This window comes from Ochotona curzoniae, unplaced genomic scaffold, assembly GCF_017591425.1.
Source record: "Ochotona curzoniae isolate NIBS_2020 unplaced genomic scaffold, NIBS_Ocur_1.0 contig_43, whole genome shotgun sequence".
Classification (NCBI taxonomy): domain Eukaryota; kingdom Metazoa; phylum Chordata; class Mammalia; order Lagomorpha; family Ochotonidae; genus Ochotona; species Ochotona curzoniae.
The window spans coordinates 2,398,110-2,413,455 of NW_024466218.1; the positions used below are offsets into that span (position 1 = coordinate 2,398,110).

Sequence of the window (15,346 nt, forward strand, 5' to 3'; positions counted from 1 at the left end):
ATCCACCTGCCCTGTGTGGAGTCCAGGCTGCCGCTGGCTCTGGAGCGGTACTTCATCCTGTAGTGTCGGGCGTGGCTGGGAGCCTATGTTTTGTTGCCAGGAAAATCATTGTCCTTTAGTGGGTACGAGCATTCACAGTCAAGTGTATCTTCAGATAAGCATGTGCCTTGGCATCCGTCACCACAGTCAGACAATGCAACTTGGCAGCACCCCTAACACTTTCCTCGTGCCCCTGGTAGTGGCTCCCCATCCTCGTGTAACCACAGTTCTGCTTTCTGTGTCTGCTGAATAGTTTTGCTTGTCTTGAACTTCCTGTAAATGGAATCATAAAGGGTGTATTTTTCTGCACGTGGCTTCACGTGTTCATGGCGTTCGTGGGATTTATCCACATGGTAACCTGTTATCAGTAGTTGACTCTTTTTTATTTGCTGGGTAGAACTCCTCTGTATGGCTATGCCTTTTGCCTCAGGTTGTTTATTTGTTCGCCTGGTGATGGATATTTGTAACTTTGGTTGGTGTAGTCTTTGGTATTTTATCTGCCTTGAGTAAATCTGCTTTGAACGAAAGCGTACAGCCCACATTAAGGGCTCCTGTGGAGACGTGTGCTTGTTTCTCTTGGGCAAATGCCTGGGAGTGTACCAATTTTTTCTTTATGGAGTAAGAAAACTGTATGACCATGGGCAACCCTGGTAAAGTTATTCTTGTCATGGTTGCAAGAAATGTCCACAGCAAGGATGAACTCACTCTTTTATTTATTTGAGAGACAGAATTCTTCACTGTTCTACTCCCTGAATGCCCACCACAGCAGGGAGTTGAGTCAGGCTCAAAACTAGGAATTGGGAACACTGTCTGAGTTAGTCTCACGGGGGTGGTGGCAAACCCAGCTGCTTGGGCTACCAGCCCCTCCTCTCTTGGTGCACATGAACAGGATGCTGGAGTTGGGAACACAGCCAGGAATCAAACCCATTACCTTGATGGAAGTATGTGTGGTCATCCCAATGGGTGGTTCAACTCCTGGGCCAAATGCCACTTCTGCAAATGAAATCTTCCAATGACCCAGAGTTCTTTAATTGTTACGTATTAAAGAAATAACCTACCACATCTTGCAGGGGTGAGGAATGTCTAACCGAAACCCCAAATGTCCATCACTAAGAGAATGTATTAAGAAACTGAGGTGCAGGCATAGCCATTGTTGTGGAGAATTGCTCAGCAAGTGAAAGCCACAAAATCATTGGATCTGGTCCTGCCAGTGCAACCCCAAGGGGTACTTGAAATTCATTAAATCTTTAACAGGCTAGGATTTTTTCAAAGGTTTATTTATTTTTATTAGAAAGGCAGATTTATAGAGAAGGAGAGATGGAAAGATCTTGCATCTGCTGGTTCACTCCCCTAATGACCACAACAAACGGAACTGAGCCAATCCGAAGCCAGGAGCCTATTCCAGTGTCCTACATGGGTACAGGCAAGGTTCCTAGGATTTGGGCTGTCTTCTACTGCTTTCCCAGGCCATAAGCAGTAAGTAGAATTGAGACATGGTGCAGCCAGGACACGAACTGGCACCCATATGGGGTACCAGTGCTTGGAGGTGGTGGATTAGCAGGCTAATTTTTAACTTAATCATTTTGTATAGCCCACAGGTAATGTCACAAATATCTGAATGGCCTTTCCCACAAAGGTAGGCATCAGAGTGGCATGTGTAGTTTAGCAAGTTATTTGCTGCACACTGTGGTTGGTGTAAGAGGAGCTGCAGACAGTATGGTCTGACCTAGTTTGTTATTGGCTTATGAGTTTATTTTTACTTGATTTGAAAAGCAGGGCTCAGGCTCGGTGCTCTGAGGGGCCTGGCTTAGTTCCGCGGAAGCCAGCGGTGGTGCTGCCGTGTGAGGGGCAGGCTCAGGGGCAGAGCTTAAGTTCTCATTACACGCAGTCCCTGTTTGTGGGAGGGTGAAGGTAAGAAAACCATGTAGCTAGAAGTACAGCTGTGACATTGAGGTGGGAAAATAAAAATTCATGCATCCCAAAGGATGCTGTCCTGAGAACTAATCCCAATTCAGATGAATTTAAAAGAATGAACACGTGTACGCACATGTACTTGTATTTAATTTGAGCAACCTTGGGGGCCGGTGATGTGGGGCAGTGCATTAAACTGCTGCTTACAGTGTTGCTATCTTAGAGTACTGGTTCAAGCCCTGGCTAGTCTGCTTCTGGTCTAGCTCCCTGCTAGTGCACCTAGGCAGGTGGCAGATGGTGGCCCAAGTGCTTGGGCATGTATACCCAGAGGAGAGATGAGGATGGAGCTCCTGGCTCCTGGCTTCAGCCTAGCCCAGACCTACTGCTGCAGCCATTCGGGAAATGTACCCACAGATGAAAGAATTCTCACTCTCTTGTTCCTCTTCTCCCTTCTACTCTTCCTCTCCCTTTATCTCTTCCTCCCCATTTGCCTTTCCCTCTCCCTCCTTCTCCCTGTATGTATCTTTTCTCTCTCTCTCCCTCTCTGTAATTCTGCCTTTCTTGAAATAGTCACTGATTCATTAATACTACTATCATATGTAATTCCTGTACCCTGTTGGATAAGATGATTTAGCGAGGGCCTAGCGCGATGGCCTAGCAGCTAAAGTAAACATGATCTAGCTGACTCTCAATATCTTACTGGTCCATAAAAGTGATTAGTGTATCACTTCCTTTGTTGGCTCTGATGGGTTTCCAGTCTTCCCCACCCCCTTTCTCATTTCCTTAGGAAAGTTCCCTCATGCCCAGCAGGTGTACCTAGGTTCAAATCCTGGCTCCCCTCTGGCAGTGATATCTCAAAGAGTTGAGTCCCTGTCACCCATGGTGGACACCGCCATTGAGTTCATGGTTCCTGGCTTCCAGGTGGCCCATCTCTGGTCATTGTGGACGCTTCATGGGTGAACAGCAGGTGGAAGTTTACTGTTTCTCTGTATCTGTCTCTTCCTCGTGTATTAATAAAAAGTAGTGTAAGTTCTCTTTGAGAATAGTTTTTACTATATGCTTGTCTCCTTTTTCTGCCCCTGCCCCCATTAGCAACGCCACCTCAGGGTGGAATTTTTGTTACAGCCAATGAACCAACATTGGCATGTCATCATCACCCAGGCTTTGTAGTTCCCTCTGGGCTGCACTGGTGTGCATTCTGTGAGTTTAGGCACCTGTTATAATGGCAGTGTGTCCACCATTGCAGTGTCACACAGTGAGTTTTCATTGCCTTACGATCAGCCATGCTCTACCTGCTCATCCCTCTGTCTTCTGTGCTCTGGGAACTACTGATAGTCTGTCTCCACTTGGCCTTTTCCAGAGTTCTACTTACAGGGAACATAAACAATGCAGCCACTGAAGACTATTTTTTTTTTCACTTAATAAAAATAGGATACAATTTTGAGTTTTGTTGACTGGTTGAAGTTTGATGCTTTTGCCCCTCCTTCATGCAGGACACCACTCACTAACGAATAAGGAGCAAGTGCCCTCTGAGTTTTAGAGACATGAATCAAAGTAAATAGCCAGACACTGCACTATTCACTTGGCTTTTGATGTCGTGAAAGAAATTCAATGAGAGTGTTTCCTGCTGTTTTTGCTCCCTCTCTCTTGAAGCTTGCCATGAAGTGGATGATCCGTCGGTGGTTGGATTAAAGTATTTGCTTCTTGGTGCCATACATAAGTGTTTGGGAAACTCAGAAGATGCTCTGCAGGTACAGTGGGGATGCGGTCATGAATCATGCAAAGAGATCAGGTGCCCCTGCATCTGTGCTCACAAACAGGAGAAATGGGAAGTGTTCAGCCAGTCCTCCCGCTGCACTTTAGTTAATCTCATCTCCATTGCTGGGAGGCGCTGAGGCTAGTGCAACTCCTGTGCAGAGGATGTTCCAAGCCTGGAGGAGCAGAATGTAGCCTCGGAGTCAGACAAAGCAGGAAGGAGTCGGTCCTTTTGACCTGCTGACTTTTCCTCTCTTTATCACTGTAGGTTCCTGGAGCAGAGGGGGGATGAGGTCTAGAAGGTTGCTAAGTCTTTGTGCGTAGCATATGAGAAAAAACTATTCATTATTTTCAAATATAGTTGGAAGGATTTTTCCAGCTAAGTGTTTTGTTTTTTGTGTTTGTAAGCCAATAGCACACTGACTTCTCTTTGAAGGAGTTGATTTGTATATAGGCGAGTTTGGGCCTAGAAAGTCCTAGAATGATAATACTCCCTTATGAAAAGTTTAAATTAATCTTTCAGTGTAGTGTTCTAGTTATTACACAGCTCATTTTAGATCACATGCTGGCATACTAGCAAGAAAGAATCAAGAGAATTCTTGGCTTGTATGTTTTCTGTTTTAAACATGAAGACAGGGCTGTGTAGACTTTTAGATGCAGATAAATGTGTTCTGTGCAATAGGCCAGTAAAGATTGATGTGCCTGCTGGAAGAATAAGGAACAGATCGGACTGACTGATGAGTCAGTTGTTTTAGAAGGAGGTCAAGCAAGTGTGTAAAGAACTTCTCCAATATGGATGGGGTGAATGAGGGAGGAGTGAAGATGGAAAGAGAAAAATCTGATCTGGAGAGAAGAAATGTTTGTCTCCTTTGATGCTTCCTGCTCTAGGCTAAGCAGGAGAGTAAATTCCTTCCAGTAACATTTGTATTGCTTTCAGTTCTTTCACCGAGCTGTTAAAGATGAGTTGTGTCGTCAGAATAACCTGTATGTTCAGCCATACGCGTGCTATGAACTTGGCTGTCTTCTGATAGACAGACCAGAGGTAAGATTCTCTCCCTTTTCTGTCTCTCTCTCACACACACACACGGAGTTTAAAATTTTTATTGATTTGAAAGGCATCGTGACAGAGAGGGAGACACAAAAAGAGATAGAACTTCCATGCTCCGGCTCGTTCCCCAAATGCTTACAATAGCTGGCCCTGGGCCAGGCTGAAGCCAGGAGCCTGAGCCGCTGCTTCTCATTGCAGCCTCTTGCTAAGGCACACCCTGGGATGTTCCAGCTGCTGGTTCAAATCTGTGCATTCCTGCCAGTCATATGGAAAACCGAGACTCTGTCCAGGTCCCTGGCTTCAGCCTGGCCTGGTTCTGGCTGTTGTAGGCATTCAGGGATTGAACCAGGGGTGGAGAGCTTTCTCTTCCCTCTGTCTCTGCCTGTCTCTCATCCCCTGCCTCTCTGCCTTCAAATGAATAAAATAAGCAAAAACAAACAAAAAAAAAAACTGATACAGGGAAGCAGAAACTGCCTTGGCAACTAATTGTAGTCAAATAACTGAAGATGAGACATGTGATCACGTAAACATTTAGAATACTATGCAAATTTGACTTGATAACTAAGGCATGTATGTAAATTGGTACATTTTTGTTTTAATAAGGTTTCAAGAGTGTCTGAATTTACTTGGAATTTTCTTTTAGAAGCGCAGTTCTATGAGCTTCATGTGTTAATTTTACAAAGTTGTATCTTTTAGTAAATTCAGCTTTTAGTAAATTCTAAACATTGATCTAAATCAATAAAAATGTAGAAAGTTTTTTTAATTGGAAAGGCTAATTTTACCTAAACAGAATGCAGGCTTTCTGAATTTGAATAGAAAATTCAATACCACATTCTTTATTTTAATGAAAACTTCATTCTTCATACAATCTTAATAACGCATAAGAAATATAACAAGACTGGTCAACATTTTGTTTGAAAAATTAAATTGATTTCCTTATTTAATACTGTTGCAAAAGGAGATAACTTTTAGCAACTTCTGATGAAAGCTTTGATAATCACTAACATTAGGTTATATATCCAGCTTTTAACTTGGGCTGTTACACTTTAATTATTGTCTTTTATGGAATAGTGTGACTATAAGAAATCATTTGTCAAGTAATGCCTTGCTGTACGTGAATAAATATATTAAAGAAAGATCAAATCATTCTTGAATGAGCAATTGACCTGTTTGTTTGCCATGAATTATATTAACTAATATAACCTCCCAGTCTAATGTTTTCTGCCTGTGCCTGTATAGTTGTAGATACTAAAAGATATCCTTTTCTTTTATTCCTAGACTGTAGGAAGAGGCAGAACTCTTCTCCTTCAAGCAAAGGTAAGAATCCTGATGCTGCCTCTTTCCGAGACCCTTCCTGTCCTGGGCCGTGGACCCTCAAGTCTGACTTCTAGAAAGTTTGTGAGGTTCTCACTGAGAACCAGAGAGAAGTGTTACCCTATTGGACGGGCAAGCACCTGACTGTTAAATGAAGTTTCCAAGATCTTAAGAAGTTATGACATAGTTCATCCTGGTTTTAGGGTGTAGAGAATAATTCTTGGTAATGTCGCTGTGTTCTTGCATTGGGCACGTGTAATAGTCACTTAGACCGAGTGCAGCAGAAGACAGCCCTGAAGTGGCAGGAAGACAGTAAAAGAGAGCATTGCTGACACTCCCATGGCATTTTTTTTTTTAAGATTTATTTATTTCCTATTGGAAAGACAGATCTACAGAGAGAAGGAGGGACAAAGATTTTCCATCCACTGGTACGCTGCCCAAGTGGCCACATTGACCAGAACTGAGCCGATCCAAATCTAGGAGCCATGAACTTTTTCTGGGTCTCCCATGAGGATGTAGGGTCCTACTTTCCCACCATTTTGTCAGGCCACAGGCAGGGAGCTGGAAGGGAAGTGGAATAGCCGGGACACAAACCAGTGCCCACAGGGGATCCCAGCGGTTGCAAGGCAAGGTTTTCAGCCACTAGGCCATGATGCCAGGCCTACTATGGCACTTTTTAAATGAATGCAGCAGGCTGGAGTGTGAAAGCCCCAGTGGTCGTGCAGCCTTGCTGGCGGCATGAGCGATTTGACCTGGGGCCACCCCATTGCTTCTGCTGGGGCTTCCAGTGCAGCCCTGGCACTGGCCTCACTCACAGAGCCTGTTCCTGTCTTTGTCCCCTTACAGGAGGATTTCTCTGGCTACGACTTTGAGAACAGACTCCACGTCCGCATCCATGCTGCTCTGGCCTCCCTGAGGGAACTGGTTCCTCAGTGATGGGCCTAGAGGAAGCCTGCCCTGTCCCTTTCCTTCCGAGGACAAAGCTCACATGAAGATCGGCTTTTCTTCCGAAAACCACGTGTGCCAGGGACATATTTTCCCAGTTCAGCTGACCCACTAAACATGTCCTCTTTCAAACAGTTTGAAGAAGGGTGGCCATGGTGATAATGATGGTGATGAAGAAGGTTAAGTGACCTTGTTTAAGCATTTTAGTTTTTTTGACTCTTTTATTTTTAACATAAAATTCAACAAAGCATTCTGGCTGTGATCTTGCAGGGGCGCCTGGCTGAAGCACACCTGGGGAGGGTGATGTTGAGAGGCACCTGTGGGATGTGCAGGATTATGGTGTTTATATTGTGTTTTGAAAAATAATAAAAGCGCTTTCTAGTGTTTTACTTTATTCCCAGAACATTCCTGTAAATAGTGCAGCACAGATAGTCCTAGCCCCACTGCACAGACAACAAAACTCAGGCACAAAAGGTGAATGGAATGAATGAATTGTTCCTCTATTCCAAAGAGTGACAAATAGCTAGCCGATCTCCTGACCGCCAACGGAATATTCTTTTGCTATTAAAGAGAACCATGTTAATAACCCAGAATTTCATGTTTCCCTTATTAAAAGAATGAACACTCTAAGTGGACATGTCATCAAAAATACTCATCTGTAGATTGTCTGCAAAAGGTTTCCCAGTGATAAACACTTTTTCCTTTGGAAGCAAACCAAGCAGGTAGTAATAGAAGAAAATGTTCCAACTGGAAATCTGCTTTGCTAGTCATCAGAGAGCCTCAGTTATAAATAAATATTACCTACGTTTTAGAAAATTGTCTAATGACCAACTTTTGGAAATCTTTGAACAGATTACTTGGGAAGTTCATTCTCAAATGAACGATAGTGAAACATTTGCAAGATTGTATTTATCAAGATACCATTTTCCCCTTGGCTCAGGTTTTCAGAGAAGGAGTTTAGAGTTATTTTTAAAAATTCATTGCTGATTTTTGCGTTCCTTTAGCTGATCTCCAAGCCCAGTTCTGCACATATATGGTTTTAAAGAATCTAAATACCTCAGTCACTGTTAAGAAACTTTGCCATAATTTGGCTGATTTTTAAGGTTGCATTTTTTTTTTATTTCTGTTGAGCTAAAGGATGTTGTTTTAGAGCATCATTTCCATGCTTCTGGATCTCATGTGATGTTGATATTTTCGTATTTCTTTTCAAAATAAAACATGAGAAAAACAGCTAGAGTGTTGGCAATTTAATCTTGCTTCGAGAGGCTAATTTTCTGTAGGATGTGTTTTGTTTATTTATTTATTGAAAGGCACGGTAACAGAGAAGGGAGAAGACAGACAGCTTCCATTCTAGTGGTTTGCTGTCCACATGGCTGTAATAGAGACGTGGGCCAAGCTGAAGCCAGAGACTCGGAACACCACTCACCTCTCTGCACTTGTGCTTGGGTGCATCTTTCCCAGATGCATTAGCAGGGAGCTGGGGCTGCCAAAGTCACAGGAAGCAGCTTAACGTGCCGCACCACAACACTGGCCTGGGAGTGATTTCTTTGGAAAAAGTTTTCCCTCACTGACTCTAATGATCCTGCCATCCTGTTTCCTCACCTCCTTTCCTGACCACTTTTTCTCACACTATTTCCAAAGTTCTATTCGTGCCGACTTCCTCAATTCTGTGTAGATTTTAAAAACTAACAGAGAGAAAACTGCTGTCACATGCTGTGTGCATAATACCTTTTAGAAGCTAAGAAGAGAAAATTTTGCTACAGAGAAAAATTGGTTTCTGAAGCAGCTGGATTCCTGGTTTCCTCTACACGGAAGGGAAAGCCATTAGAAGTCTTTAAAATACAGCAACTGTCATTTTGTTCTCTTTGTAATCAATAGCACGTGTGGCCAGCTTTTCTGTGACGACACCATTCTCATCATGAAGTTTTGGCTTCAGAATTCCTTCTTGGTTGAATTTCTGGTCCCAGTATTGTTGGAACTATTATTCCGTATTCAAGGAATACAGTAAGTCTTATATTTTTTTAAATTGTACACATTTATTTCTGCATTAACTCCTTTTTAGAAATTACTTTTATTTGCCCTTGGAGATTATAGGAGTCAGTTTGGTCCTCAGTGGGCTCTACTGACCAGCCAGGTTTGCGATGCTGTGCTGCTAGCAGGTCTCTAGCCAAACACAGGTCTGTTGTACCACAAGCTATCCCCACGCTTGGTGCAGGTTGTCTCCATGGTGCACCTGCGTCAACATGGTGGTACACCCCAGGCTTCGGGTGCACAGAAATACTGAAGACTTTGAGATAATAACACTGCAGTGTGAGTACACGGTACCACGGGCCTGGCCGGACCCCGACGCTGTGTTGCACTGGTCATTCCTAAGTTATGTGGCCTGTGTACCGTGGCTCATCCAACTTATGGACTCACTGATATCTGCCTGGTCCCTTAGGCTGGTGTAAACATGAGCCCTTGTGGATGAAGCAAACAGTCAGATATGTGTAGCTATTGGCATCTCTATGTACTTTTTGTTGTCCGTATCACGCCCTCCCTCTTTTTATCCCTCCTTCCTCTTGCTTTGGAGGTTCTCAGATGAATCTTCTGGTTTCTAAGTGTCAGCTCTATTTTTGTATTATATTGTACCTATACAGAGAGAATTGGCTAAGGTATATTTGATGTACACCGAATGCATTTTTATAATTGAACATAGGCAGAGGTATGATCTAGTAATAATAATGTCAATATGTACTTTGCTGGTTAATATATTTAAGATTTTACCTTAATTGGATTAGATATGTTTTTGTTTTAGTCCATAATAAGTAAGTCTACTAAGGAAAAATAAGTATAACTTCTAGTTGTCAGAAAGAATTAGAATCATAATAATTGACACTATGTCACTTCTTGTATTTGCACTTTACATTTCTGTCTACTAAAAGGACAGTGTGTATCTGATTTTTAACACACACACACAATCCTCTTTGCTGTATAAACCTTTCTGTTTCTTCCTTAAGTAAATTGTGAGACAGGAATTCAAATACAGTGCTATACCCATGAAGATAGACATTTACAGAGTCATGATGCAATTTTTGGTTTTTCTGGGCATTATGTTTTTTAAAAATAAAATTGTCAAACCTGTCTCATCCCACAAAGAATTACAATAGAGATGAATAATCTGGTATCTGGGAAGAGAGAAATGCTGGTTATGGAGAGAGTGAGAGACAGAAAGAGAGACTGGGAGGTTGGGTCCTAACAGGTGGTGGTCCTTCTTCGGTAGAGTGGCACAGTCCTTGAGTCTGCAGCGTACCTGGCTTTCCCCTGAAACCCAGCAAGGGTGCATTTCAGAGTGATTCAAACCATCATTGACAACATCGGGAATAAGTAAAGGCTTGCCTTCTGAGTTACAAGTCTTTATACACAGGACTTGACATTTAATACTTGTTAAAGATCACCCTGTGGGGCTGACTAATCCTCCACCTGCGGCACCTGCTTCCCAAGTGGGTTCCCGATCCTGTCCCAGCTGCTCCATTTCTGATCTAGCTCCCTATGGCTTGGGAATGCAGTGGACAACGGCTCAAGTCCTTGGGACCCTGCACCCACGTGGGAGACCCAGAAAAGGCTTCTGACTCCTGGGTTTGTATTGGATCAGCTCCGGCTGTTGGCAGCCATTTGGGGAGTGAACCAGCAGATGCAAGATCTCTCTGTGTGTCTTCTCTCTGTAGATCTGCCCTTCCAATATGAATAAATAAATCTTTATATGTATAAAGATGACCCAGCAAGATTAGACTATTAAACCATGCCTCCAGTTCCAAAGATAGCATAAATGATTCCAAATGTTTATACTTGGGATTGTAGCCTGCACAATTCACTATACCTTTGACCTTTGGTGAAGACAATTCATCTCGTTTTTATTTAACCACTAAAGGGGCTGGAGGCAGATGAGGAAAATGGGAATTGTACCAAAGGCAGACCTAGCGGGGAGCATTTCTTTATTTCCAACGTACAGTCTTTGGAGAAAAGGAAGCATATTGGCGTGCAAATGTCCTCAGAAATAATTATTAAGGTAAATGCAATTATCTCCAGGACATACTGTGTGCACAGAATGATGTGCAGGGAAGCCTTAAAATGACTCTTTAAAAAACTGTTTATCTACTTGAAGAAGTATACTTCCATCTGCTGAATCACTGTCCAAATGCCTAAAACAGTCATGGCTGGGCTAGGCTGAAGACGAGAGCCTGGGATTGCATCCACGGCCTCTGGGAGGGTACTTGAGGCTTAGTACCAGAGCCATCAGCTGCTGCTTCCTAGGCACCGGAGGTAGACCTGACGGTTCCAGGACCCTGCACAAGGGATGGGAGTGTCCCAAGCTCAGCTTAACCCACTTCACCCCCACACCCTCGTTGATGTCCTTTACAGTAGTTCTTGGTTTTTACACATCTGAAGTTTGCTTTGCATGCAGTCATGATTATGGTGTTATTTAATGCCCAATATAAATATGGAAGCCCGAATGATTGGATAAAGTGGATATTTTCCTTTGAGGCAGCGTCTTTAGCTGGGGAAACTGAAGTCACAGACACACACACAGTGCTCACCGCCTGACACCTGCCGCGTAGGGTGCAGCTTTAAGGCGTGGACTGTGCCTCATCCTCACCAGGAGGAGCTTCGGGGTTCGTGTCAAACTCTCATGTTGAAGACGCGTTTTAAAGTACTGAGTTGGGTCAAATTACTCCTTTCTTTAATAATGATTTGTTGTGTGACTGCAGCAGAGGTGACAGGGGATTTTAAGAAGTCGTGTGTGGAAAGACGGGAAGTGCCAGGCTCGAGCTCTTGTTTACCAAATCCGTTCCTTGAACTGAGCGAGCGAAGGCGGCGAGGCGAACGCCGCGCCCTCCCGCCGGCCGTTTGGAAACGCCAGTTTACCGCCTCGCCCCAGTCCAACAGCAAGACGCAGGGCTCCGCCCTCCGCACCGGGTTCCGTCCTTTCCGGCTCCCCATTGGCTGCGGTGACCATCGCTCCGCCTTCTTCCGTGGCGCCCGGCACCCCCCCGAGAGGGCGGGGATTTGTGACGCACGCTCTGACGTCTCAGAAGCTATAAAAGGCACCGCCCGCGACGGCGGTTTCACAGGAGCCGCCGGCAAGGGGGCAACGAGGAAGCTCGTTAGTGCGTAGCCGGAAAGAAAAAGGTGGGGGAGGGTCCCCAGCGGAGGCGTCCCGGAGGCAGTTGGGCCCTTGGGGAGTCTCTGAAGTTGGGAGAACGGACTCGGGCTTCCTTGTCTCGGAATTCGGGGTTGTCCCTGGAATGAGGGGTCTGTGGGTGGCTGGACTGGTTAGTGCGGTCCAGCGTGAGTGGCGGTTCCTGGCATCCCTTTGGTTGAGCAAACTCGCCCGGTCTCCTGCGTTTCCCTGTGGTCTGTCTCTGGGGAGCCACAGCCCCAGCTGCGGTCCTGAAGGCGCATTGGGTGCCGCTTTCTTTTCGCGTGCCCTCGCGTTCTCCACGCGCATCCTCGGCTCGGGCTCAAAGTGTTGCACCTGTGGCCGGCTCCGGGCAGGCTTTGGGGATGGAGGGAGCTTGCCCAAGGGGGCGGGGCACGATGATCAGCCTCTGCAGTTTCTTGCGAGCGAGTACTCCAGAGATTGGAAAATTGTGAAGCTGGTGCTTTTTTGAATTTTTTAAATTTTAAATTTATTTGCGAGGCAACTGTTCCTTCTGCTGGTTCACTCCCCACATGTCCGCCAAAGGCACTCCATAGGGGTCTCTCCCGTTGAGGGGGGAGGGGAAGGGACCCAAACACTTGAGCCATCCATCACCTGCCTTGTGGGGTGAGGGTTAGCAGGCAGCTGGAAGCTGAGCAGAGTTGGCACGGAAGCCCAAGCTAGGGCTTCGAAATCATACGCCATCCTTGTGTTGTGACTGTACTTGACCCATTTGTGTTAGACTTTATTTTTAAACCATGCCATTTCGGGGGTGGTTTCGCGTTTCTGGATTGCCCAGCAGGGTCCCACATACTTAGGTGTGGTTCGTTCAACCTCAGGTGGGAATGAGGAGTGCCTCGGACTCGGGGAGCCCCTCCCACCCGCCTTCTGAGTTGGGAGCACCAGCTGTCTACAAAAAGGGGGCTTCGCGAGTTGCATCTGATTATTGGTGTCTGCTTTGAAAACACCTTTTCACCCTGGGGCATCTTAACAATTGAGCACAGGTGAAAGTGTACACGTGTGTGTCGTGTGCTGATTGCTGCCGGTGCCCTTAGCGTCTGGCCAGAGCTGCACTACTGGCTGTCTTCAGTTAAACCATCTTTAAAAAACATTGCTGTTACATGAAAGGATTTCATAAACTTCTTTGTAATCCAAAGGGTTTGCTTTGATGGACATTTTGCCATGGCCTTTGGGCAGATGCAGTGCGTGTGCTGTGACCTGTTAAATGATTTTTAGTGGCAGTTGGCTTCTGGTAGAGTTGCTCTAACTGAAAGGCGCCTCCTCAGGTGGTGCTGTGGGAGTGCTACTGGGGGTGCATCCCTGTTCTCGGCATATGGACCAGAGCGGCTGTGTGCTATTCAGCCACTAATGAAAATGAAGTCAACCTGAACCATCAAAACACCTGTTTCCTGTGTAGTGTTAGCTGCTTGCTAGCTCGGGACTTCAGTTATCCCATCTCCATCAAGGAACTGTGGCTTGCATTGGGCAGCTAACCTCACCTCACCCTCCTGGGGTTTCACCCTGCTTTTCCTGCCATAACCTGCCCCTCACCACTGAATTGATGCCCTTGTTTAAGATTGTTATTTTGGTTTTTTTAAGATTTATTTTTATTGCAAAGTCAGATATACAGAGAGGAGGAGAGACAGAGAGGAAGATCTTCCATCTGATGATTCTCTCTCCAAGTAGCTGCAATGGCCAGTGCTGCACTGATCCAAAGCCAGGAGCCAGGAACCTCCAGGTCTCCTGTGTGGTTGCAAGGTCCCAAGGCCTTGGGCTGTCCTTGACTGCTTTCCCAGGCCACAGGCAGGGAGCTGGATGGGAAGCAGGACTGCCAGGATTAGAACTGGCACCCATATGGGATCCCGGTGCGTTCAAGGCGAGGACTTTAGCCGGCTGGCCACCGTGCTGAGCCCATTATTTTGTATATTTACCAGCCTTCACTGAATTTTTATGTACACACTATTCACTGACAGCACAATTTAGAAGAGCAACCTCTGCAGTTCTGAGGTTTCTAGCTGTACTGTGTACCACTTCAAAGTCAGAAGCTGGAAGAAAGGAAGCCGAGGGAGAGGTAGAACCAAGAGGAAAGACGTGTTGCTGAGGGTAAGGGGACATAGTATGAAAGGTAATTTATACCTACTGAATAAGACTGAAAATTAGGGGCCTGGCAGTGTGGCCTAGCCAGCTCCCTGCTTGTGGCCTGGGAAAGCAGTCCAGGACGGCCCAAAGCCTTGGGACCCTGAACCCACGTGGGAGACCCAGAAGAAGTTCCTGGCTCCTGGCTTCGGATTGGCATAGCATTGGCCGTTGCGCTCACTTGGGGAGTGAATCATCAGACGGAAGATCTTCCTCTGTGTCTCTCCTCCTCTCTGTATATCTGACTTTCCAATAAATAAATACATCTTTAACAGGAAAAAAAAAAGACTGAAATTTAGGTGTAAAGCCAAAAAGGTATATGTGGAAGAGCGAGGAGGAGACCTTGTCTTGGAGAATCAAAGTTGTGCGACTGAGAGGTCAGGAGCGCGGGGTTTGGAAACAGACACATGAGGGGAATGGATCTTATTCAAAATGCTGCTGCCCAGCTTGTTTGCTTTTAGGGAAACAGTAGTGTTTTTGGTTGGATTTTTTTGCTCCTTGCTTGGGTTCAACCATCATAGGGGTCCTTCAGAGCCTGGTCTAGGCATGGTGATAGCTGCCAGCTCGCTCAGCTGTATGTGGTAAGCAGTTTACAGTGGAACTTTTTAAACTACCATCAGGAATTAGCCCATTTACTAGAATAAATCCCTGGAGATTTAGAACCAGAACTAGTTATGATAATGAAAGACTTGTTACGGAAACTGTAGTTGACTCATGAAAAATAGTTTAAAAATCTGATACACTGTGTGTAAGACCTTGCTTTCTTTCTTCATTGTAGTTGAGATTACAGACATCCTGCCAGAATGATTTCTTCAAAGCCCAGACTTGTCGTGCCCTATGGCCTCAAGACTTTGCTCGAGGGAGTTAGCAGAGCCATTCTTAGAACCAACCCACCAAACATCACCCAGTTTGCAGCAGTTTATTTTAAAGAACTCATTGTGTTTAGAGAAGGTTGGTTATTGCTTATTTATGACTATTTAGTCATCAAGTTGTGACTTACTTGTTGCTTTGAAAAGTGA

At 45.1% G+C, this 15,346-nt stretch overlaps 2 protein-coding genes across 6 annotated transcripts in view; both read left to right on the forward strand.

The window, feature by feature from the left end:
* TTC39C (tetratricopeptide repeat domain 39C) overlaps window positions 1–8,326 on the forward strand; it is a 79,055-nt gene extending 70,729 nt beyond the window's left edge. Inside the window, exons 11-14 of the mRNA XM_040984804.1 lie at window positions 3,604–3,701; window positions 4,643–4,747; window positions 6,032–6,070; window positions 6,914–8,326. Of these exons, the coding sequence (XP_040840738.1) occupies window positions 3,604–3,701; window positions 4,643–4,747; window positions 6,032–6,070; window positions 6,914–7,003 (332 nt within the window). The 3' untranslated portion in view covers window positions 7,004–8,326. The remainder of the gene's footprint in view (window positions 1–3,603; window positions 3,702–4,642; window positions 4,748–6,031; window positions 6,071–6,913) is intronic.
* A 3,793-nt stretch (window positions 8,327–12,119) lies between these two features.
* The window catches only part of CABYR (calcium binding tyrosine phosphorylation regulated), a 31,560-nt gene continuing 28,333 nt past the window's right edge, over window positions 12,120–15,346 (forward strand). For 3 of the 5 annotated variants that reach the window (XM_040984825.1, XM_040984827.1, XM_040984824.1), the window contains exon 1: window positions 14,815–15,278. In XM_040984825.1, the coding sequence (XP_040840759.1) occupies window positions 15,131–15,278 (148 nt within the window). In that variant the 5' untranslated portion in view covers window positions 14,815–15,130. Of the gene's footprint in view, window positions 12,182–14,814; window positions 15,279–15,346 lie in introns of those variants that run through there. The other 2 variants (XM_040984823.1, XM_040984826.1) reach the window with 2 other exon arrangements.